Source organism: Quercus lobata, chromosome 5 (genome assembly GCF_001633185.2).
Source record: "Quercus lobata isolate SW786 chromosome 5, ValleyOak3.0 Primary Assembly, whole genome shotgun sequence".
Taxonomy (NCBI): Eukaryota; Viridiplantae; Streptophyta; class Magnoliopsida; order Fagales; family Fagaceae; genus Quercus; species Quercus lobata.
In genome coordinates this window covers 52,293,701-52,317,740 of record NC_044908.1, presented here as the reverse complement: position 1 = coordinate 52,317,740, position 24,040 = coordinate 52,293,701, and the positions used below count along the sequence as shown (strand labels likewise).

Below are 24,040 nucleotides of genomic sequence, written 5' to 3'. Positions count from 1 at the left end.
TAGGATCCCCCTGCCGCAATCCTCTACTAGGATAGATGGTTTGAGAAGGCTCCCCATTAATCAGAATGGAGTAAGAGACAGTAGTAATATACTCCATCATAAGAACAACCCAACGGTTGTGAAAGCCCAACTTTCTCAACAAACAATCCAAGAAAGACCATTCAACTCGATCATATGCCTTACTCATGTCAAGTTTGAGAGCCATAAAACCTGTAGAACCATTTTGCTGAGTTTTCATGTAATGTAAAGTTTCAAATGCCATAAGGATATTGTCTGTGATCACCCTCCCAGCTTGAAAATCACTTTGATTCTCAGACACAATAGAAGGCAACAGAGGTTTCAAACGGTTAGCTAGAACCTTTGAAATCAATTTATAAATTACATTGTACAAACTTATTGGTCTAAACTCAGAAATTTTTTCAGGATTCTTCACTTTAGGAATAAGAGTCACATAAGTGTTATTAAACTCTTTAGGAATATGACATGACTGTAAACAATCCAGGACAGCTTTAGAGACTCCATCACCAATCAAAGGCCAAAAAGATTGAAAGAATAAAGGGGGCATACCATCGGGTCCTGGAGCCTTAAGTGGGGCCATCTCCTTCAAGGCAAGATCAACCTCTTGTTTAGTAAAATCTCTAGTTAGGTTGGAGTTCATCTCTTCACTAACTATTGGTTGTATCACTTCCAAAATACCCTGAGCAGTGGATGGTCTTTCAGATGTGAACAACCTTGTATAAAACCCAACTATAATGTCAGCCACCTGAGTAGTATCTATGCACCATGAATTAGAATCATCAAATAAACCCACAATCCTATTGCGTCGAAATCTCTGAAAGGCTTTGTTATGGAAAAACCGTGTGTTTTGATCACCACACTTAAGATGCAAAGCTCTAGCCCTTTGCTGCCACATTAAGCTCTCTTTGTCCAGCAATTCATTGACCTCCATTTTTCGTAATCTCACTGTCTCATAATCTGCCCCCCATGCCGCTGCAAATTCAGCCTTTACCAAAAGTTTTGATTTTTCCTCCAATTGTTTCCTCACACTGCCAAAGGATCGCTTACTCATTCCATAAGCTTAATACCACAAAGCTTTATCTTTTCATGCATCAACGGAGAGCTTGAAACAGGGAGAGGAGACAGCCACACTGCCTTCACGGTGTCACCGCATCCATTTTCTTTTAACCACATGTGCTCAAACCTAAAGGGTTTACATGGTCTATCTGCAACCCCTTCAGGATTAATAATAATGGGATAATGGTTAGATGCATTGGACCGAATACATTGAACTCTTGTTGCTGGATTCAAAGCAAGCCATGAATGAGTAGCAAGAGCACGGTCAAGTCTCTCCAACACCATGGTATCACCTCTCTTGCCTCTCCAAGTATATTTTTTTCCCACATAACCTAGGTCCATAAACCCACAGTCATCCACAACCTCTCTAAACTCCCTCATTGCTGATTCACTTATTAGTCCCCCTCCAAGCTTTTCATGTGACAGTAGGATTTCGTTAAAATCACCGGCACACAACCACGGAAGGGTGTATTTCCGATGAAGATTACGAATTAAATTCCAAGTCTCGCTTTTTCGGCTAGCCTCCAGTAGCCCATAAATGCCCGTGAACCTCCATGAATCCTCCTTCCCTTTGTTGACTATAACGTCTATATGGTTAAGGGAGGAGGAGTCCACATCAATCTGAATCGTGTTCTTCCATAGTAGGGCCAAACCGCCTGCCCTTGTCACTCTTGGAACAACCCATTTCTCATCAAAATGCAAGTCATCAAAAATCTTCATTAGCCTATCATCGTCTGCCCACGTCTCGGCCAAAAACAGGACAGCAGGATCTTGTGCCCGCATTATCGATGCAAGCTCATGAACGGTGCGTTGCTTCCCAAGCCCTCGCACGTTCCACCATAGCCAACTCATTGTATTCGGCGGGGCTGCTGGGCAGCCTCCACCGTTGAGAAAGAGGGTGGCTGAGAAACCACATTCTGCTGTGATCGACGCTTCGCTTCTGGATGCTCAGTGGAATATGCTTCAACATGGCGCTTTCCCAACTGTGTAGTAGGTGCAACTTCTACGTAAGAGCTAATGGGCCGAGCCATCATCACCCATTTAGCTGTAGCTTCACTTACCAGGCCCGATCTCACAAATGAGGCTTTGTTATCTAGACTGGTTGGGCTTAGCCCAACATGGACTTTATTACACTCCGTGGAATCCACTGTGTCATCCAGTACAACATCTCCATGTTGGCTATCCTCATGCAAATCAGAATCCCTGGACGTGCGCTCCAAATTAATGGGATTGATTGTATCGTCATTAATGGCCTCATTTTGACTCTGAAAACTAGGCGTTGAAACCGGCTTGTCTGAATTCAATTCAGCATTAATGTCGACCGGGCTAGGCGCACCTTCCTTTTCTGGTTTTTCCTGTTGCCGGCATGGGACATCCGGCTCTCCTCTCCGATTGGATTTCTTTGTGAAAGTAGCCCTCTCTTTGAGTTTCTGTTTTTGTGTTTCAAAATAACTAGGTACACAAACAGTATTTTTGTTCGAGGGATAGAAAGGCAAGGCTCTAATGCTAGAATCGTACCTTTTGTCCTTCAGCTTGAGGGTGCCATTACTTTGAATCCATGCTTCGCAGTCCTTATCGGCATGGTCTAGGCATCCACACCAATAACATAAAATAGGCAACCTCTCATATTTAAAAGTCACCCATGACTGCTCACCATTTTCCAAAGTCACCACCCTCCCACGACAAAGGGGCTGAGTAACATCCACTCGTACCCGTACCCTCATAAAACCTTGTCCACCCAAGGTGGAACCCCCTGGCACGCGTATCACCTCTCCAATCGAAGCACACAATTCTTTTGCCGTAGCTTGGTTCATGTATGTAATCGGTATGCCATGCACTTGAACCCAAAAGTCCGTTTCCTTGAACACCACATCACGCAAAGGAAGGGTTTTGTTAAAATACTGTAGTACAATAACATGCTTATCAAAGCTCCAAGGCTCATTGCGTAAGACCTTTTCAACATCTGATTTATTTTCAAATATGAACAAAAGCCGATGGTCACCAAGATTTTGGATCTGAAAACCATTCTTTGACCTCCAGATAGGGTTAAAAGTGCGTGCTACTGCTTCCACATTTAGAGCTCTAGGTGTGAAGAACTTCGCCACAATCAAGAACTCCCGAAACTTATGCTGTGCCTAAAATTTGAATGCACCCCCTTCTCTGTCGGAGAGGGATAGTTTGTTCCACCCATTCGTGATGTCCTCCATACGAAAAAACTGTTAGAGCAATCGGGTCCATCATCTCTTCTATTGTGTTGGTGTATAATTCACAACAAAGTTTTCACAATTTTTTTCCTTAAGCCCTTTTGTGGCATACATAAGTACATCAAGGAAAAGGAAAATTAATTATGACTTCTAAAATTATGATAAACGAATATTTTAAAAAAGCATTAGGGTTAGGGCTTTTAGACAATTGTAAGGCCACATTGATTTTCCTGCAATGCAAGGATTTTTGACCAATGCAAGTAAGTGAGAAATTAATTGTATTCAATCTTCTGACTACACTAAAGTTATTAAAGGCCGTTTCAAAACACCTAATAATTACAATTTCTAATCGTAATTGAAATTTTGTATACAAATTCGCCCATTCACCAACTTGAAGTGTTGGTGAAGATACAAATTTTTTTAAATCTATTGTTAGAATATTATATAAATGATGTTATAATTATATATGTACTGTAATAATATTATATTACTAATTAAAATAGTTTTGTTCCTATGTTTTATGGAGTATCTACACAAATAAAAGAAAATCATCAACTACCATTTTTTTGAAAATAATACAATATTATAACAAATAATGTTCAACTTATACTTCAAAGAACTTAAATTGTTATGGCAAACATTAAAGTACAAAAGTATCAAATGTCTTTATTAATTTTTATTTTATTTAACAATTATTTTTAAATATAAATATGTCAAGCATAACCTTATATAATTAAAACATGGAAGAAATTTTAAATTTTTATTTTTATTCCATATGTGCATATTTTCTGCACTATGCTATACACATAGATCCAAATGCATGAAATGCATGAAGAATGAGAGATAAAGAGATCATACCAAGTGATTTGAGACAAGAAAAGGTTGAAAATCACATGGATTGAAGGTTTTGAAAGAGAAAAGTGTGTTTGGGAGGTGAAAAGGCTGAAATCAATCGAGAGAGATCGAGGAGAAGTGATCTGAAATCACAAAGAGCCTTTATATAGAAACTTCATAAATCTCGACAGATCGAGATGTGTCAAGAGGTGTCGAGAATTAAAAAGGCGCTTTTTAGCTGTCGAAGAGCTATCCAGGATCTATCGAGAGGTGGCCATAGTGAAGGAAGCTTAATGGATCGAGGAAGCTGTCGAGAAGCTATCGAGCAAACAAAAGGTATCTCGATGGATCAAGCAGCTATCGAGAATGCGATAAAAAGTACCTGAAGGGTCTCGATAGATAGCCTAGCTATCGAGAGGTGTCCAGCAGCTGTCGAGATTGCTTAAAAACAGTTTTTCAAGAAGAGAAAAACACAGATATGAATGCAATCAAGTATGTTATACAACCAAAGATCCAAACAATATTTTAAGTTCTCAAAATCATCTCTCAACAAGAAAAATGTTAAGCACATAGATCCAAAACACATACACACACTAAACACGTCTAACCAATTTTATATTTCAAAAACAAGTTAAGACAGTTTAGTGAGCATACATTTTCACAAGTATTCCTTGTGATAGCCAAATCACATTGTACCTGCACATGTATCAAAAGTAGCAAAGAATTTTGCGTGTCATGTGGTGTGTGAAAGGCATTGCAAGATTGCATAAGTGTCTACATGTTATGACGATTTGAGATATGAGAAAATCACTTTAACTCACACACAATCATAACTGTTTGATGGGGACTATCACCTTTGACGTACATCATATAACTCCCATATCTCCTAGAATACACACTTGCAATCATATGTAAAGCATTTTGATCTTTTTACTTTTATTTTTCTTTACATATTTTTCTTTTAATAAGCAAACCATGCATGGGCATATATGAGAGAGAAAAGAAATACCCAATGATGTTAAGCATTTGACATTCCACTTTTACTATGCCGAAGCATACAAATGTCATTTCATGATTGGCGGGCAACAATGGTGAGATGGTTATTTATGCATTTCTCTTAGGATTTTCTAATCCTTCCCGTCAAAAAAAGTGATACGAGTGTTAAGTACAAGAGATCACTTAATCTTACTCATCACAAACACGAGCCACAAAACTCACTTGCTTAGTTGTGCATAGAGATGCTCATCTAAGTTACAAAAGATACAAAGTTTACAAAACTGTGTTTCAATGGCCACCTAAGGTACACAAGTACCAATGTACACAAACACATACTGTTTTTGTATTTTTCTGATTTTTCAATTTTTATTTTATTTTATATGAAAAACAAAATAAAGCAAAACTGAAAAGAAAACAAACAAAAACATGTTAAACAGAACAATGCATAAAACTAGATGCAAATGCATAAGGAAGAAAGAGGAGAAGGAGAGATCAATCCATAGAGATGACACCAATGTTTTGGCGAAGAAATTTAAACGTTTGCTGTCAAAGCTTTGGTAAACAAATCAGCCTTTTGATCATCAGTGTGAATAAACTCAAGAGTAAGAGTACTATCTTCGACAAGCTCCCTAATGGAGTGATGTCGAATCTTTATGTGTTTAGTTCGAGAATGTTGAACCGGATTCTTAGAGATGTTGATGGCACTGGCATTGTCACAGTAGATGGTAAGATGCTCTTGACAAATACCGTAATCATGGAGGAGTTTTTGCATCCATAGAAGTTGGGTGCAACAGCTATCAACAGCGATGTACTCAGCTTCTGTAGTCGATAATGAGATGAAATTCTGCTTTTTGCTCATCCAGGAGACAAGATTATTACCCACATAGATACAACCCCTCGATGTACTCTTTCTATCATTAGCATTCCCAGCCCAATCAGCGTTAGAATACCCAGCTAAGACATCATTTGTGTCCTTGTTGTACCACATACCAAAGTTGGCAGTGGTTTTGACATTCTTTATGATTCTTTTCAAAGCAATCATACGAGACTCTTTGGGATTAGCCTGATATCTAGCACACACTCCCACACTGTAACTAATGTCAGGTCTACTAGTAGTAATGTAAAGAAGACTACCTATCATGCTTCTATAAAGAGATGAATCTACACTTTTACCTAACAAGTCAACAGTGAGTTTAACATTTGGGCTTATAGGGGTTCTAACAGAACTAGCAAATTCCAAACCAAACTTCTTCATAAGATTTTTAGCATATTTAGATTGAGATAGGAATATACCTGAATCTTGTTGACGAATCTGCAATCCAAGAAAGTGAGTTAGCTCTCCAATCATGCTCATCTCGAACTTGGCATGCATGAGTTTTGAGAAGTTATGAGCAAGTTCATCCTTAGTTGACCTAAAGATGATATCATCAACATAGACTTGAGTAACTATCAACTCGCCGTCTTCCCTTTTTATGAAGAGAGTTTGATTTGCTTTTCCTCTTGTGAACCCATGTGACACCAAGTATTGTGTGAGCCAATCATACCAAGCTCTAGGGGCTTGCTATAACCCATAAAGTGTCTTCTTAAGGTACAACACGTGATCCAAAAAGTGTGGATCAATGAATCCTTTTGGTTGAGCCACATAGACATCTTCTTTAAGGATCCCATTCAAGAAAGCAGTCTTTACGTCCATTTGATAGAGTTTGAACCTCAAATGACATGCCAAGGCTAGGAGAATTCTGATGGACTCCATACGGGCTACCGAAGCAAATGTCTCATCATAGTCTACTCCTTTCATTTGTGAGTGTCATTGAGCTACAAGATGAGCCTTATTGCGGATTACATTACCCTTCTCATCAGTTTTATTGCGGAATATCCACTTTATGCGGATGATATGCTCACCCTCCGGTCTAGGTACCAAAGTCTAGACATCATTCCTCTGAAACTGAAGCAGTTCATCATGCATAGCTTCAACCCAGCTTTCATCCTGAAAAGTTTCCTCAACTTTAGTGGGTTCAACCTGTGACAAGTAACAAGAATAAGATACAAAGTTAGCAACACATTTTTCAACTGTACGCTTCCTTAGTGTAAGTTCATTCATGTTTCCCACAATAACTTCAGGAGGATGATTCAATTTGATCATGGAGGAAGGTCCTTTCTCTTCATGGGATTCAAAATCAGGTGAAGTATATATGTCAGCTAAATCTTCTACAACACTTGGAGTATCAGGAGTACTTGGAGATGTAGGTTCTTGTTCAAAAATTTCTTGAACTTCCTTGGGCTCAGGAGGAAGAATTTCTTTGGGGATTTCCTCACTAAATTTATTAGAACCAGATTCTGAGGATTCATCAATGACAACATTCACTGTTTCCATTTCCTTCATGGTTCTTTTGTTGTATACCCGATAAGCCTTACTTGTAGAGGAGTATCCTAGAAATATTCCTTCATCATTTCAGGAGTCAAATTTTCCCACATTATCTCTATCCTTGAGAATGAAACAAATACTTCCAAAGATTCTGAAATACTTCATATTTGGCTTTCTTCCTTTCCATAACTCATATGGAGTCTTCTTGGTGTCGGGTCTAAAGTACACTCTATTAACCGTATGACATGCAGTGTTAACAGCTTCACCCCACAAGCCACATCCTTGTTGTGCAACATGGCTCTAGTCATCTCTTGAATAACCTTGTTTTTCCTTTCTACTACACCATTCTGTTGAAGAGTAATAGGAGCAGAGAATTCTTGAGATATACCTGATCTCGTGCAAAAGGACTCCATATATGAGTTCTCTAATTCTTTACCATGATCACTTCGAATTCGATCAATCTTCAGGCTCTTCTCATTCTGCAATCTTGTGCACAAAGTTTCAATGTACTTAGGAGCATCAGACTTGTTTCAATGTACTTAGGAGCATCAGACTTGGATCATAGGAGTATGACCCAAGTGTACCTAATGAAGTCGTCTACCATAACCATGATGTATCTCTTTCCATCAAGAGACTCAGTTCTAGTTGGAACCATAAGATCCAAATGTAGTAGCTCCAACGGTCTGGATGTAGCAGATGTCTGAGTGCCCAGATGTTTAGCTCTCGTCTGTTTCCCAAGCTAACATGGTCTATACACCTCATTGCTCACTCTACTGAGCTTTGGTATCCCCAACACTGACTCATGCTTAGATACAATTGAAAGATATTTGTAACTAGTATGTCCCATCCTTTGGTGCCATAGATCTTCATTTGGTAAACGAATGCTATTGCACACAATATCAACATTAGGAACCAAGCCATAACAATTGTCTAGAGTGCGAATACCACTTATGAGCTTCTTTCCAGACTCATCCATGACAAGGAATTTTCCCTTTGAGAATGGTACCATGAAGTCTTGATCACATATTTGACTTATGCTCAACAGGTTCACTCTCAGACCTTCTACATATAAAACATTTGCAATGTCTAGCAGTCCAGGTAGAGAGATGATTCCCATTCCTTTAATCTGTGATTTGCTCTCATTACCAAAAGTAACAATACCACATTTCTTAGACTCGAAAACCTTGAAGAGAGATCGGTCTCCAGTCATGTGTCTTGAGCAGCCGCTGTCAAGGTACCACAAGCATGTGTCCATAACCTTAAATGTGGACTTCATCATGAATCACACTTTGTGCTTAGATGACAGATTAGTAGGAATGGTGTTTTCTCTCATTTGCCTTTTATGAACTAAACCTTTAACTTTCACTCTTCTCAAACGAACTCCTTTGCCCATTTTCATTCTGAGACAATATAATTTCTTCTTTGTCAAGCTGAGATCTTTTCCAATAGTCATCATAATAGAATTCAAATAACTTTTAGACTTTCATTTTCTAATACACTCAAACAAATAGAGATTAGAAAAACAAGATGTATTTGAAAACAAAGATCTCTTCAAGCCGGTTGTAGCCATGACAACAGGGGTCAATGGGTCACACAGCAAAGATTAAAACCTAATTAGAGTGTGCCCGCTCTGATACCACTTGATAGGCCAAGAATGTATTGACCCCTTTTGATAAATTAACCAATTAATTAGCCAAGTTGATTAATTAATCAGATTAACTTACAATATGCGTAGCAGCACAAAAAAATCACCAGTTAATCTAAATGCAGCGGAAAATAAATTGACACAGTGATTCGTTTACAAATGGGGAAAACCTACACGACAAAAACCCTACTGGGTGATTTTAAGGTCACCATTCCCGAGAATCCACTATTATCAAAACAAGCGGTTACAAGTAAAGGAATCCCAGTACCTTATACCAACCTACAGTTGAACCCTTACCCCAATAGCTAGTTGGACTTGTTCTATAGTGACAATCTCTCCTTTTCAAGGCACAACTCCTAGTACGTGACTAACCAATAGATGCGCGGATCCCAATACGTGACTTAATCACCAACTTGAGAAAGATGTTGCTGCAAAGTTCTTCAGTTCATCCAGACGATGAAGATCACAAAACTCCTTGGTAAAAAAACCTTAAGGTGTACAAACACAGCAGCTTCTTCAAGAGAAAGATGAATTAGGGCAAATTCTGTCTCCGGTCACAATTTGCTTGAACATAACTTTGCTTCACACTCATGCAACTTGTGTAATCTTTAACGGCCCTTAAAATAATCTTTATATATGTTTAGGGTTGTGAGAAAAGAAAGCCTAAACATATACTCATGGATTGGATGCAAAACAGAATTGAAAATCTATTTTTCATAAACCTCGATAGATAGGGTATCTATCTAGCTAGCTGTCAAGCTTCAAACTTCACAGCTTTTTAAACCTCGATAGATGCTAGCTGTCGAGTTTTAAAATGCAGCACTTTCTCACTTGTTTCTTGGACAGACTTGCATGGCTTTAACACTTGAACTTGAAACCTTGTTCCTTGAAGTATTAAACACATCCTAGATCTACCAAATTATAAGTAAAGTGTGTTTTGTCAAAAGATTAGCCAATTACATAAAATATTGACATATGTTCTTAACATGATTCACATATGTCCTAACAGGAATCATGGGGAAAAAAAAAATTTATCATTGCTTCTTTTTTAATTTTTTTCCCATTCTATGATAAAACGAATGGAATATTTCGCATTTTCATCTAGTTTTTTGATCGCCAATAAAGTACTTGTGATTGAGAAAGAAGCAAAAGACAAAATCTAAAAGCTTGGGGGGTTTTTTGTACTCATTCATCTATTTTTCTTTTTTCTCCCCCCTTATAGCTTGTGTGTTCAACTACAATATAGTGCCTTCCAAAGGCATTTAATTTTCTTCTCCTCTTTAAGAGTCATCTAACTAGTCAATAGCTATGCATTTTTAATTGTTAAAAAATTGATCTTGTTATATTATAAGATGCAGTTTGACATCTTAGCCTAATGCCTTTGACAGAGTTAAAAGGATTAGATTTACAAATCGGTTTTTTTACATATAGACAAATAAAAGCTGCCACTAATAACTTCAATGTTGCCAACAAGATTGGGGAAGGTGGTTTTGGATCAATTTACAAGGTATTCGATAGCTCCTTTTCTATTCTAGAATGAATTTATATTTCCATCCTTTCTTTTTATTCTCCTTATTGATCCTTGGCATTAGGAGAGAGAGATAAGAGGAAATACATAGCTAAAGAATGCATTTTTTCTATTCTTGATGCAAGCTATTCTATTTGATGGTACTATAATTGTAGTTAAACAACTTTCATCAAAATCAAAGCAAGGAAGCCGTGAGTTTGTGAATGAAATAGGCATAATATTTGGTTTACAACATCCTAATCTTGTTAGATTGTATGGATGTTGTATGGAAGGAAAACAACTATTGTTGGTATATGAGTACATGGAAAACAATAGCCTTGCACATGTTTTGTTTGGTAAGCTAGTTTTCCATACCTTACCAGACTGGTCCATGCATTTTATGTTGATAATAGAAGAATGAGGGCGAAACACTAATGGATTCTAAACATCAATTTTAGGTCTTGCGGATGGCCAGTTAAAATTGGATTGGTCTGCAAGGCAGAAGATATGTGTTGGCATAGTGAGAGGTCCAGGTTTCTTGCATGAGGAATCAACACTTAAAATTGTTCATAGAGACATCAAATCTACTAATACGTTGCTTGACCAAGACCTCAACCCTAAGATCTCTGACTTTGGTTTGGCCAAGCTAGACGAAGAGGAGAACACCCACATTAGCACTAGAATTGCTAGAACAATGTGAGCTACCTTCCTTTATTTTTGCCCCTTTTATACTTCCTTTTGCAGTCTATTTTTCCCTCTTTTCTGTTTCGTCACCTCTGCAAATCTTGATTATGAGGTATTGTGAATAGATTCCAATCTTATAAGATAGTAGTGTTGTGTTGTTGTCCTAAAAGTATACCAGAATATGGAAGCAATGAAATCTTTGCACTAAAACAAGTACAAAATGTTGGGAATATACACGAATTTGCAGATCTATGAGAGGTGAAAAAAAGAAAGAAAAATATCAAACACAAAGGCAGTCGCAAACACAAGAAATTATGTGATTTGACAATTTGTCTACTTCGACAAAGTTATAGAGATTTCACTATTTTCAGGGAAAACATACAAGATGCTACATTACAGTTTTTCTCTCTAAATAACATAACAAACCCTAAAATGAAGCAACGGTATTTATATCCCACATAGTGGATTCACAATGGACTAAAAACATGTCAAAAGAATTCCTGAGGCAGAAAAACTCCCATTAAAAACCGTTATCTCTCTAGTACTCAAGAAATGATCCACTTTGCCACTTAGAAAACACAATCTCTCTAGTACTTATCAATCTTGCTTTTGTTGTTTTGTTATCACTTCTAGTTCAATAAGACTAAACTCACTTATATGGTGGCCGTATTAATTACATTATTAAATGTGTAATAGTTGATTGGACAATTTGGTAGTTTGAAATGGACTGATATTGACCCTGTTAGATTTAAAAGTTCTTAAGATCATCCTAGTGAACCAAATATCATAGTATATGTATGTCTTGTAGAGGCTACAAGGCGCCAGAATATGCATTATGGGGTTTGTAAGGTTGAATTTATTCAACTATGTGTTGGCTTTATTTCGTGCCAAATTTTCTTGTAATTCAGCATTTAGAAACCATGTATTTAGGTGGGAATAATGTAAGGGTTGTGTGTGAGAGAGTGTGAAGAATTGATCAAGTGTGTGCATGAAAAGGCTTCTTGCGACTGACTCACGAGTGGTGTCTCGCCAAAATCCATCACACGTGTGAAGCATGTAGGAAGTTGAAGGGTCAAGACAGCTGGATCACTACAGGACAAAAAGTATAGTCTGGCCATTCTGTTTTCTGGTGACTGGAACTCGCGACTCATCCCAGTCACGAGTTACTCGCCAATGCACCCTGTTTTGCAAAAAAATGACTTTTCACATTCCTTCTCATACTCTATTATAAATACTCTTATTCCCACAAAATGTTGAGAGCTTCCAGAGAGAATTTTGAGAGAGAAACCCTAGAGAACAATAAGACTGATTCATCCACAATCTTATACATTTGACTCTTCAAATTCCTCTACTCTCACCCTCTCCATTGTCATACCCTTGAGAGGATTTTAAGCCAAATCCTTACCTCACCACATTTAGAGCAGTGAGAAGGTTATTGGTGTTTGGGAAGCAGGTCAAGAGAGAACTAATTTATTTTGGTTGATGCAATGGGCTAATTGCGGGATCCAGTAAGTTAGAGAAGACAAGGTTCGGCATAACCCTGTTGGAGCAAGATGCTTGGAGGGCTTAGGTGTATCGAGTAGATTAGGCTTGGAGAGTCTATTGCTATTCATGTATCCCAACTGATTTTCTAGTGAATCATTTTATCTCTTGGAGGGCGGCGGAGAGGTTTTTCGCCGAGTTCTTCGATTTCCTTTTCGATAACACGTGCCGGTGTTATCTTGCATTTGCTTCTCTCTATCCCTTACTATTTGATTTTAATTACTGCTGTGTTGTGATTAAATTATGGCTTAGAGTAGTTCGCATGTTTGGGTATAGCTTATATTTATCATTCCGCACATATATTGTTTGAATATAAGCTTGTGTTGGTTATTTTGTAATTGGGGATCTGAACATTCACTAGTGTTTTACACACTAAGTGAGCTTTCAAGGTTATTTAACCTACAAAGCCGACGTTTATAGTTTTGGAGTTGTTGCATTGGAAATTGTTGGAGGGAAGAACAACGTGAAATATCGACCAAATGAGAACTTTGTATCCCTTCTAGATTGGGTGAGAAACTTCCTTCTCATTTTCTTTTGAAAGTTACAACTAAAAGTTCTATATGAACCTATGTTTTTTTTTAGTAAACAGTATGAATCTAAGTAGCTTCTTTGGAACTACTCCACTTGACAAGGTCAATTTTATGTTTCACTGGGCTTAAGTTGGAAAATAAACATGTAATCGAGGCAGAGTTTGGCCAATTATGCAGTTTTTTTTTTCCTTACATCTCCATGGTTCAAGTTGCATAAGTAATTTTTCTTCATTAGAATCAAAATGATGAGTAAATGAAATCTTAACATTTTGTAGTTGAGTAATATTGTCTGATTCTCTCCATGAGGAGAACTTGGGTAGGTTCGAATCTCCCATCCTCCATTTGTTTTAAGCACAAAAAGAAAAAATCGCGTTAAATTTTTTGAAAATGTTGAAAAAATCAATTTTATTTGGAAAATAAATCAAGGGGATGAATTTTCAAAAAGAATGCTTTTATTGATTGCATTATATTTATAATTAAAAAAGAAACTCTTTTATTAATTTACTAACTGTTTTTTTTAATCATGTTTTTTTTTTCATCATTTAAATTGGTATTCTATCGCTTGCTTACGTTTTTTATTTTTATTTTTTATTTTTATGAATTACCTATTTTTCTTTACACATTTTCCCTTATTCTCTCTTCTTTTCACTTCAGGCCATCGTTTTACAACAGAAAGGAAATTTGATGGAGTTGGTAGATTTAGAATTGGGTTTAGAGTTCAATAAGGAAGATGTACTTAGAATGATTAAAGTAATTTTATTATGTACTAATCCATCACTAGTGCTTAGGCCAACTATGACTTCCGTAGTAAGCATGCTTGAAGGCAAAACAGTTGTTGATGAATTGGCTTGGGATCCAAGTATTTATGGTCATGAATGGAGTTTTGGAGCCTTTAGAGACCAATTTGGTCAGAACCCACGACCAAGCTCAATGGAAACTCATAGCCTAATTCAATTATCAATTGCAACATGGAATAGCTCTTCTTCTACATCAGCCCAGGATCTCTATTCCATCAATCTTGGCTCTAGGTAATATATATAAGCAACTAAGCCTCCAGCTTATGTGACAAGCGCTATGCAAGTTTAATGATAAGAAACTATGAGCTTTGTGGATTTACTTCCAAGATAATACTTTGAATGTACAAATATTTTATTTAAGATGAAGCTAAAGGTGTTTCTAAAATTGTTCCTTCTTGATGATTGAAAACTTTACATTTGACAATACAATCTAAAACTTCCTTACAATTAGGTTCACTTGGTTGAGGATATTGAAAAGTAGAAGGATAGAAAATGGAGAAGAGATGAAAAAGTGGGAAATAGAGGAGATGTTAGTTTTTGTCTCGTGGTGTTTGGTTGAGGGTAGAAAAATGGAGGGATGAAAACTCTTTTGTTTGGTTGAGAAGAAAAATGAGAGGATGAAAAATATAGTTTGTTTAAATTTACTCGCATACCCGTATTAAATAAAAAAATTACAAATTAACAAAAAAAAAATAATGAACCAAAAAAAAACCAAAGTAGATTAAAAAAAATGAACATAAAAAATTTAAAAATCCAGATAAAAAGTACCAGAAAAAGACAAAATCCAAAGAAGAAAACCAAAGAAAAAAAGAGAAAAAAAGAAAAGAAATAGATGGGTATTAGAAAAGGACAAAGAGAAAAGGGAAACAGAGAAAAGCAAGAGAAGAAAACAATAAAACCCAAACATGTGCTTTTTGGTCTATGCATATACGAACAAGAGTTTCGTGTTTACTTTCCAATTTTTTCTCTGATTTGGAGAAAAAGTTTTTTGGTAGGTTTGAGGAGAAAACAATCAAGCAATACCAGTTTTATCTCCTAAAATTATTCTAATTAAACACCTAAAAAAATAATTTTCTCTCCACTTTTCTCCTTTCCTTTTCCATCTCCCTAAAATCACCACAACCAAAATGGGGCCTTAGTGACGGAGGATAAAGTTTCACAATAACATAGGGATGATGCAATTAATAGTGGTGCTTACAGTTCCTAAATACACCATAAAATTGGGAAAAATTGGCATTTGTCCTTACTTTACAAACTATGCAGCAAATGCCCCTGTTTTGAAATTATTAAGCAAAATGCCTCTGTCAAAATGGCATTTGCCCTTAAAAGGGAAAACCACAAATCAAGAGAAAACCATATTTCAGAAACTATGGCTCTATTTCCGCCAAATCAAGTGAAAAATATAATCTATTTCCGCCAAAAAGAGAAAACCACAAATCAAGAGAAAATGTCTTCTCGTTTTCAATTGTTGTCAGCCTACCCTGACCGAGAAACTAAAGCAGAGTTATAATAGGATTACAAAGCAATAAAATATTTGACAGGTCTAATTGTGACTTGTCATGAGTAATTCTATGGTACCCCCCCTCCCCCCAAAAAAGGGGGGTACGATACCCACTAGTAGGTAACCTGCTACACTAGGTTACTTTTTTCTCACATTTGACGGTTCCATCCTTAAATTGTGCAGTTCCAACATCATATGTGACAGTTCTTTTCTCACATTTGATGGTTTCCTTACTTTTTTCTCACATTTGACGGTTCCATCCTCACATTGTACAGTTCAAATATCACATGTGATAGTTCTTTTCTCACATTTGGTGGTTCCCTTACTTTTTTCTCACATTTAATGGTTCCATCATCACATTTTGTAGTTCCAATATCACATGTGACAGTTTTTTCTCACATTTGGTGGTTCCATTACTTTTTTTCCCTCAAATTTGACGGTTCCATCCTCACATTGTGCGGTTCTAACATCACATATGACAGTTCTTTTGTCACATTTGGTGGTTCCCTTACTTTTTTCTCACATTTGACGGTTCCATCCTCACATTGTGCAGTTCCAACATCACATGTGACAGTTATTTTCTCACATTTGATGGTTCTCTTACTTTTTTTTTTCTCACATTTAACTGTTCCATCGTCACATTGTGCGGTTCCAACATCACATATGACAGTTTTTTTGTCACATTGGATGGTTTCCTTACTTTTTTCTCACACTTGACAATTCTATTATCATATTGTGCATTTCCAACATCACATGTGATGGTTATTTTTTCACATTTGGTGGTTCTCTTACTTTTTTCTCACATTTGACGATTCTATCCTCACATTGTGCAGTTCCAACATCACATGTGAAAGTTTTTTTCTCACATTTGATGGTTCCCTTATTTTTTTTTCTCACATTTGACGGTTCCATCCTCATATTGTGCGATTCCAACATCACATATGACAGTTCTTTTATCACATTGGATGGTTCCCTTACTTTTTTTTCACACTTGACGGTTCCATCCTTACATTATGCAGTTCCAACATCACATGTGACAGTTCTTTTCTCACATTTGGTGATTCCTTTACTTTTTTTCTCACACTTAACGATTCCATCCTCACATTATGCATTTCTAACATCACATATAACTGTTCTTTTGTCACATTTGGTGATTCCCTTACTTTTTTTTTTCCCACATTTGACCGTTTCATCCTCACATTGTGCAGTTCCAACATCACATGTGACAGTTCTTTTCTCACATTTGGTGGTTCCCTTACTTTTTTCTCACATTTGACGGTTCCATTTTCATATTGTGCAGTTCCAACATCACATGTGACGGTTTTTATTTTTATTTTTATTTTTTATTTTTTTTCACATTTGATGGTCCCCTTACTTTTTTTTCTCACATTTGACGGTTCCATCATCACATTGTGCGGTTCCAACATCACATATGATAGTTCTTTTGTCACATTGGGTGGTTCTCTTACTTTTTTTTTTTTCATACTTGACGGTTCCATCCTCACATTGTACAATTCCAACATCACATGTGATAGTTCTTTTCTCACATTTGGTGGTTCCCTTACTTTTTTATCACATTTGATGGTTCTATCCTCACATTGTGCAGTTCCAACATCACCATTTGGTGGTTCCCTTACTTTTTTTCTCACATTTGACGGTTTCATCATCACATTGTACAGTTTCAATATCACATGTGATAGTTCTTTTGTCACATTTGGTGGTTCCCTTATTTTTTTTCTTCACATTTAACGATTCCATTCTCACATTGTGCAGTTTCAACATCGCATGCGACAGTTCTTTTCTCACATTTGGTAGTTCCCTTATTTTTTCTCACATTTGACGGTTCCATCCTCACATTGTGCAGTTCCAACATTACATATGACAGTTCTTTTCTCACATTTGGTAGTTTTCTTACTTTTTTTTTTCACATTTGATGGTTCCATCCTCACATTGTGCTGTTCCAACATCACATGTGACAGTTCTTTTCTCACATTTGGTGGTTCCCTTACTTTTTTCTCACATTTGATGGTTCCATTGTCACATTAAGGAGTACCAACATCACATCTGACTCTATTTTTGTCACATTCAGTGGTACCTTATTTTTTTATTCTCAAATTTCACCGTTCCATTATTACATTGGGTAGTATCAATATTACTTCTGACCGTACTTTTGTCACATTCGGTGGTACCCTATTTTTTTTCCTTACAATTGACAGTTCAATCGTCACAGTAAGCACTACCAATCTCATATCTGACCATAATTTTACATTTGGGCTTATCACTGAGGTCACTTTTTTACTTATTAATAACCACATATCACAATAGTAATTTTTTTAAAGTTATTAAAAAATTTAGATCTAAAATCGAAAAAAAAAAGAAGCACCCCATGAAATTAGCCCAACCACAATAATTACTCTTGTTCACAAAAAAAAAAAAAAAAAAAAAAATCAGCTGGAAGTATCTTGGTTTCTTCCACAAATATTTCAATATACCAATTAACTTCCTACGTATCTCCCTTGGTAGCTTCCATCACATTCAAGGGCATACCTCCCTATAAAATAACATAGTTAAGGTCATTTTTTTGATGTTTATATTTTTATTATTTATATATGATGGTGAACCAAAAATTAGACTATCTCTAATTCGTCCATAGTGTTGTCCAAGACTAGAAAGGTCATCCAAGTGCAAGAAGGTCATCTAGTATGGAGTCACCTGGACGATCGCCAAACACTTAGAAATTTTCAAAGTAAATCTATATCCAAAAGCTTATGATTCGAACCACGTTCTACTATTCTGAAGTAGGAGCAAAATTCTTATTCATCGCTCTAACTTCCCACTAAGTTCTTAACTTCTGATGGCAATTGTAGAAGTTAAGTCTGAACCTTCTAACTTCCATTCACCTTGATGAAGTTACTAAACAAGTAACTACTCCAAATCTCACTATAAAAGGACTCAGCCATATGAAATCAAAGCAAGTTTTTCACCACTTATAGAGTTGGAATTCCTTAGTTCAAGAGAGAAAGCACTTATCTCTCTCTATCTCTCTCTCTCTCTCTCTCTCTCTCTCAGGGTTTTGCAAAATTTATACAAACTCGTCATTCTAAAGCCACTTGGTATTTGTTCCTTTAAAATATTGGAACGTGTAATTTGAACATAATTAGCTGTTAAAAGGTCAATTTTCATCTCTATACTTTATTCATTCATATAGGTGGCTGATAGTAGCTCTCACTAACTCCTCAGTGTTAGTAAGACCTATTTACTAGGATTTGAGACTAAGCCATATAATTTATGGCATTGTCTTCTTTTAGTTGCTTCAATCTTTATCTCTCTCTCTCTCTCTCTCTCTCTCTCTTTATATATATATATATATATATAATCTTTTTAGAAGCAATTCCGATAGTCTTTATTTCTTGTATTTCTTGATGAAGTTGTTTTATAAACTCCAAGGATTCCGACATATGATAGTGTGATAGCTTTAAAAGACTTAAAATGGTTGGCTTGGTAACACTTGGATTCTTGTAATGGTCAAGGCATACCTCCTTCTAAAACGACATAGTTAAGGTCACTTTCTTGATGTTTATTATTTTCTAATAAATATTAATGTGTGAGATTAATATCGATATACTGATTAGTTAATTAATTAATTAATAAATTATTTATTTATTTATTTAGTTCGTTAGTTTTACATATTTATATATATTTTTAGTTAAGCCTAGTAACAACTTAGCGCATCAACATGGTGGTAATTCAGCATATTTTTTTCCAACCAACTCTAGTTCGAATCCTAGCACTTCACACCTGCAATTTTATTTTTTTGAATTTTCAATTTTCAGTCCATAAGTTGAAAAGCCCACAAGATCCTATGCCCAAGAAAAACCCTAGTTTATCCCAAATCTTCTTTCCTTCAATGTCAGTGATAACAGCCACTGATTTTCCTCTCTTTCTCTACCCTTTTGTTCGAAGTCTCCACCGTTTCTCGTCACCAAAATCTCAGTACGTCTCTTCCTTATTCTTTAGTTTTCCATTTGGATTTTTTGCCTTTTGGCTTTTGTATTGCTAAATTGTTATTAATCTTGTTTTGTTTTTGTTTTCCTTTCGGTTTTGCAGGGCTGCTAGGAATAAAACCCAAAAGCTTCTATTCCTTTTGTTTTTGTTTTCATAGCAGGTGAGAGAATGTTAATTTAATATACTTGAACTATTAATCTTTTATATACTACTGATTTCAATTTGGTTTCCTTTTCTTTATTTTTTCTAGCTGGATTTTTTTGTATTGCCATTTGGTAACCATCATTTTTAATTTTGTTTTGTTGTTGGTTTCCTTTTGTACAGTAGTATAAAATAGTGTTGATTTATACTTTCTATAGTTATGTATTAATATTTTTAGGAATAATATATCGGTCCACATGGATCGATACAGAGATGTTTACAGTGGATCATGATACAGGAATAATATACTAAAATGATCATTTGTGTAGTTTCTAATATACTTCTAACTTTATTATTATTATTATGAGATAATTTTTGCTTCTTTCAATCTTTGGAAGTTCCAGCTCTTGAATTTTGGACTTCTTTGGAAGTTCCAGCTCTTGAATTTTGAACTTTTTTATTTTTATTTTTATTTTTTTTTTTATGGGTAAGCTATTGTTATATACATGCATCTGATAGGTCATAAATCAATATCACATTCCATAATACTCCAGAGAAAGTTGGTGATCTAAACTTTTCCCCCAAGTTTTTTTTAAAAGGGAAGCTTATAATCTTTGGGGTCAAATCCCAAAATGTTATTAAATTTTGATTAGAAGATCTTTCTTTTTATGTTTGGGTTCCATCTAGTACAGCCCCCGCTGGGCACTTTAGAGCTGTTTGAAATTTCATTATTTTCTGTGACAAGTGACAGCTGCATTTCAATATGTAGGTTTGGTACTCGTCCATTTCAAAGTTCCAACATGACTATTAGTTTAACTAGCATTTCACGGTGTTTCCACTAGAAATATACATGGTTTAATTCCCTTTTCCCACGATTATCGAATTATAAAAATAAAAAATGTTCCAGCAACCTTGTGAAGCTTTCTTTGTAATTAACTTATAGTTGCACCTATGCCTTTGAGATTCCAAAACCAGGATTATTTTGTATCTCAAGAGTCAAGAAGCAGAGGGATTTTTAAACAAAGGAGTCAAGAAGCCTTTTTTTTTCTTCTTATAAATTGCCACTCAAAAGGGTATTGAGTTTGTTGAAGATTAGGCACAAGGGGATTTGTTACATCATCTTTTGCAAGTATAAAAAATTAAACATGAACCGATAGCAAGGGGAGAGGTATCTGCCTAAATATTGGCTGCCCCAATCTCCCACCCTTTTTGCCTCCAATCGCTTTGAAAATCTGAATGGCCGGATTGTCAGCCTCTCATCTTTTGTTAAAAAAATTGTTTTATGAATCCTGTGTATTCAGTATTCATCACTTGTTATGGTATATGAGGTAATGGAAGGGTGACATATCAATAAGCCCCTGCAAAAAAGGAAAAGAAATGTTTAGCTTCTCTTATTTATGCTCTTAATCTAGAAAAGAGAGTGACCAAAAAAAAGAAGAAAAGAAATCTTGGAGTGGAGGATTATCAGTAAAAACATGGGTTCATTGACTATCATCTAATGCAAGGGAAGGTCCAACTTTAACTGGTTTTAAACTTTTTAGAACCTGTCATCCATACTCAAATGCCAAAACAATGAGACCAAAAAGGTATAACAGGAAAATATTCAGTCTTGATAGAACGTAAAGCACGATAGAGATATTGCTTCCTCCCTCTGTGTTTATTCTGATTAATGTCACCCTTGGCCCTATCCACCCTGCAGGGAAAAAAAAAGCAACATTTATCAACACATGATTTCAAAATAGAATGTAGAATTTTATACTGCATATGTGATTTGGTTATTGTTAGTTTGTTACTTATGATTTAAGTAACAGCAGTGTTTTGGTTAGTAGTTAGATTCATCAAAAGTTGTTCAAATAGTCTATTGAGGTTAATTTTATGAGATACAACAACAAAAAGTCTCATTTTATGAAAATGTTACATATTAATAGCCCAACATTCAATATCATAAAACATAGCTCGTCTTAGCTCAACTTGGTTACACCCTGAAGCTATGATGGATAAGCTCTACCCTGGTTAGCAGTTGAGCTAGTTTTATCACAGCATACTGAAATCTAGAATTATAGTTATAGTTAAGAAATTCCGATGCAGTGAATTTCCTGACATTAGGTTATATTTCCAGATCACTTTATCCACAATATTGATATGCAATGGCTGTAGGGCTAAAACTAGAATGTACTTCTAACTTTCTAAGTGCTATAAGGAATTATTGGGCACTCCTACAGCACTATACTTCCTATTTACATGCATATCTGTCCTACTCCTATCTGTGAACTCACATGCAAGGCCCTATTTTATGTAAGTAGGGATTGTGGTTCTCTGATAGTATTGGATAATGACTCCTGAGCTACAGCTAAAGGTCATGATGTCAATCCGATCAAAGGAAGAAAGAGAGGCTTTTGTCTTCAATGTGGAATACTTACCAGACTTATTCTTTGGCAAATTAGTCCATTCATTAGGATTGATACTCACTTCTGATGCCTTGATTAATTCAAGAATTGCTTGATTGACCTGAAATTTAAGGGAAAAGAAAAGTTTTTAGGTTCTGTTCTCCTTGTAAACTATGGTCCAATCAAGTCACGGTCATAGATTTCAAGAAGCACTAATAATAATAATAATAATAATAATAATTATTATTATTATTATTATTAAGCACCGATTATTTAAATCCTTTCGTCTTAGATTTTCACCATTCCATAATCCAATGAGCTGCTTTATTGTAATCAAATCAATTATGGATGAAAAATGTACCTCTTCGATCCTCTCATGGCTCACTAGATGACCTCCATGAAGTTCTATCATTCTAGCAACAGGATGCAGCTTCTCTGCAAGTCTCCTTGCATAATATATTTGAGCAATTATATCATGCCTACACATTCACAAACAAAGTCTTGAGTGGAAATCCTGAATCAATGAAATTAAATTGTAAAATGTTCTAAAATTTATCCTTTCTGAAGCTTTAAAAATTAAGTTTGCAAGATATGCTTATTACTCATTGTACAAAAGAATATTATCTTGATACATATCACAGAACATAACAACTATGCTCAAGTGCAATAAGAAATGGAGTTGAGAAAAGATTTTGTGACCAAGCACTGTTTAATTAATATAGAAAATATGCCTGCACACCTGCCATGAATGACTGAAACAAGAAATCCAGCTGAACGGATCAATTCAATTTTTGTTCGTGTCATTTTATGGGTCCAGCAAGCATAAAGTTGACCCTCAAAACCATAGTTAGACTGCATTCCAGTTGCTGATATACCTTTTACATATTCCTGCAGCACATAGGTTGTAGGTCAAGTTAGGGACATCTTAATGTAAAGTCTACGAACAATTAATTGAGAATGATTTTCCGTTAATAGAAAATCCAATTCTATGTTTAACCTCAATACTTTTAGGTGATGTTTTCAAAAAATTACAACAAATAGTTAAAGGAACGCAATTGAGAAGTGAAAAGCTTTTAACATTTCTTACTTGATATAAGATTGCTCTTCTTGTGTTAGGTCCAATACATTCTTCAAGATATTCCTGTAGATTGTAGATAAAGCGAAATTGTACGAGTTAACCACAAAAAGAATGGAAGTGTATTTCTAGTTTAGAATAAGTGAAAATAAACCAGTGCAAAAAAAATTGTAAAACGAATATAAAGATTATCTTCCACTAAATGTTCAAATAAAACAGTTTTTTTTCACCAGTTGAACATCCAAATACATAAATAGAAAACTCTGGATAGAACTGAGAGCATCTTTTACCTCTGAGCAATGGGTGTCCAAGTCAACAGCTGCCCGTTGCTCAGGAGATTTGGCCCGTAAGAAACGGATTGCAACGGATAAAGTTTTTAGATCAAGCTGCAAGAAACAAAATAATTTGAGCATCTTTTTGAGGAATAATTTACTTGCAAAATTAAGTTACCGAACATAATAAATTTATATCGTTGAGAATTTTACAATAATTTATATAGTTTTCTTATTAAAACATTAGAAAACTATGAACATCAAACAGAGCAAGGGGGATAATGTCCCCAGGTAAGTCTTCAACCCAAACCTGAAGTTCTAGCCCAACCCGAGATTTCTTTGCCAAAGTATCGACAACCTTATTACAATTTCGTTTCACATGGCAGTAGTGATCCAGGCAATCAATGGTGGACTGTCAAGCCATTCGGTGTAAAGATTAATTTGTCAAATATATAAGAACCGAAACTCAAACAAAACAATA

The 24,040-nt window shown here is 35.7% G+C and overlaps 2 protein-coding genes and 1 pseudogene across 2 annotated transcripts; 1 reads left to right on the top strand and 2 right to left on the bottom strand.

The window, feature by feature from the left end:
• Window positions 1-1,065: 1,065 nt before the first annotated feature.
• On the bottom strand, window positions 1,066-1,926 carry LOC115990663. The gene has a single exon (XM_031114474.1). The coding sequence runs from the start codon at window positions 1,924-1,926 to the stop codon at window positions 1,066-1,068; it is 861 nt and encodes a 286-aa protein (XP_030970334.1).
• An 8,567-nt stretch (window positions 1,927-10,493) lies between these two features.
• On the top strand, window positions 10,494-14,413 carry LOC115990662 (probable LRR receptor-like serine/threonine-protein kinase At1g53440). Its single transcript, XM_031114473.1, has 6 exons — window positions 10,494-10,625; window positions 10,744-10,981; window positions 11,084-11,321; window positions 12,118-12,149; window positions 13,241-13,359; window positions 14,036-14,413. The coding sequence occupies exons 1-6, from the start codon at window positions 10,494-10,496 to the stop codon at window positions 14,411-14,413; spliced, it is 1,137 nt and encodes a 378-aa protein (XP_030970333.1).
• A 6,460-nt stretch (window positions 14,414-20,873) lies between these two features.
• Window positions 20,874-23,974, bottom strand: LOC115988704 (annotated as a pseudogene).
• Between the last annotated feature and the right edge of the window lie 66 nt (window positions 23,975-24,040).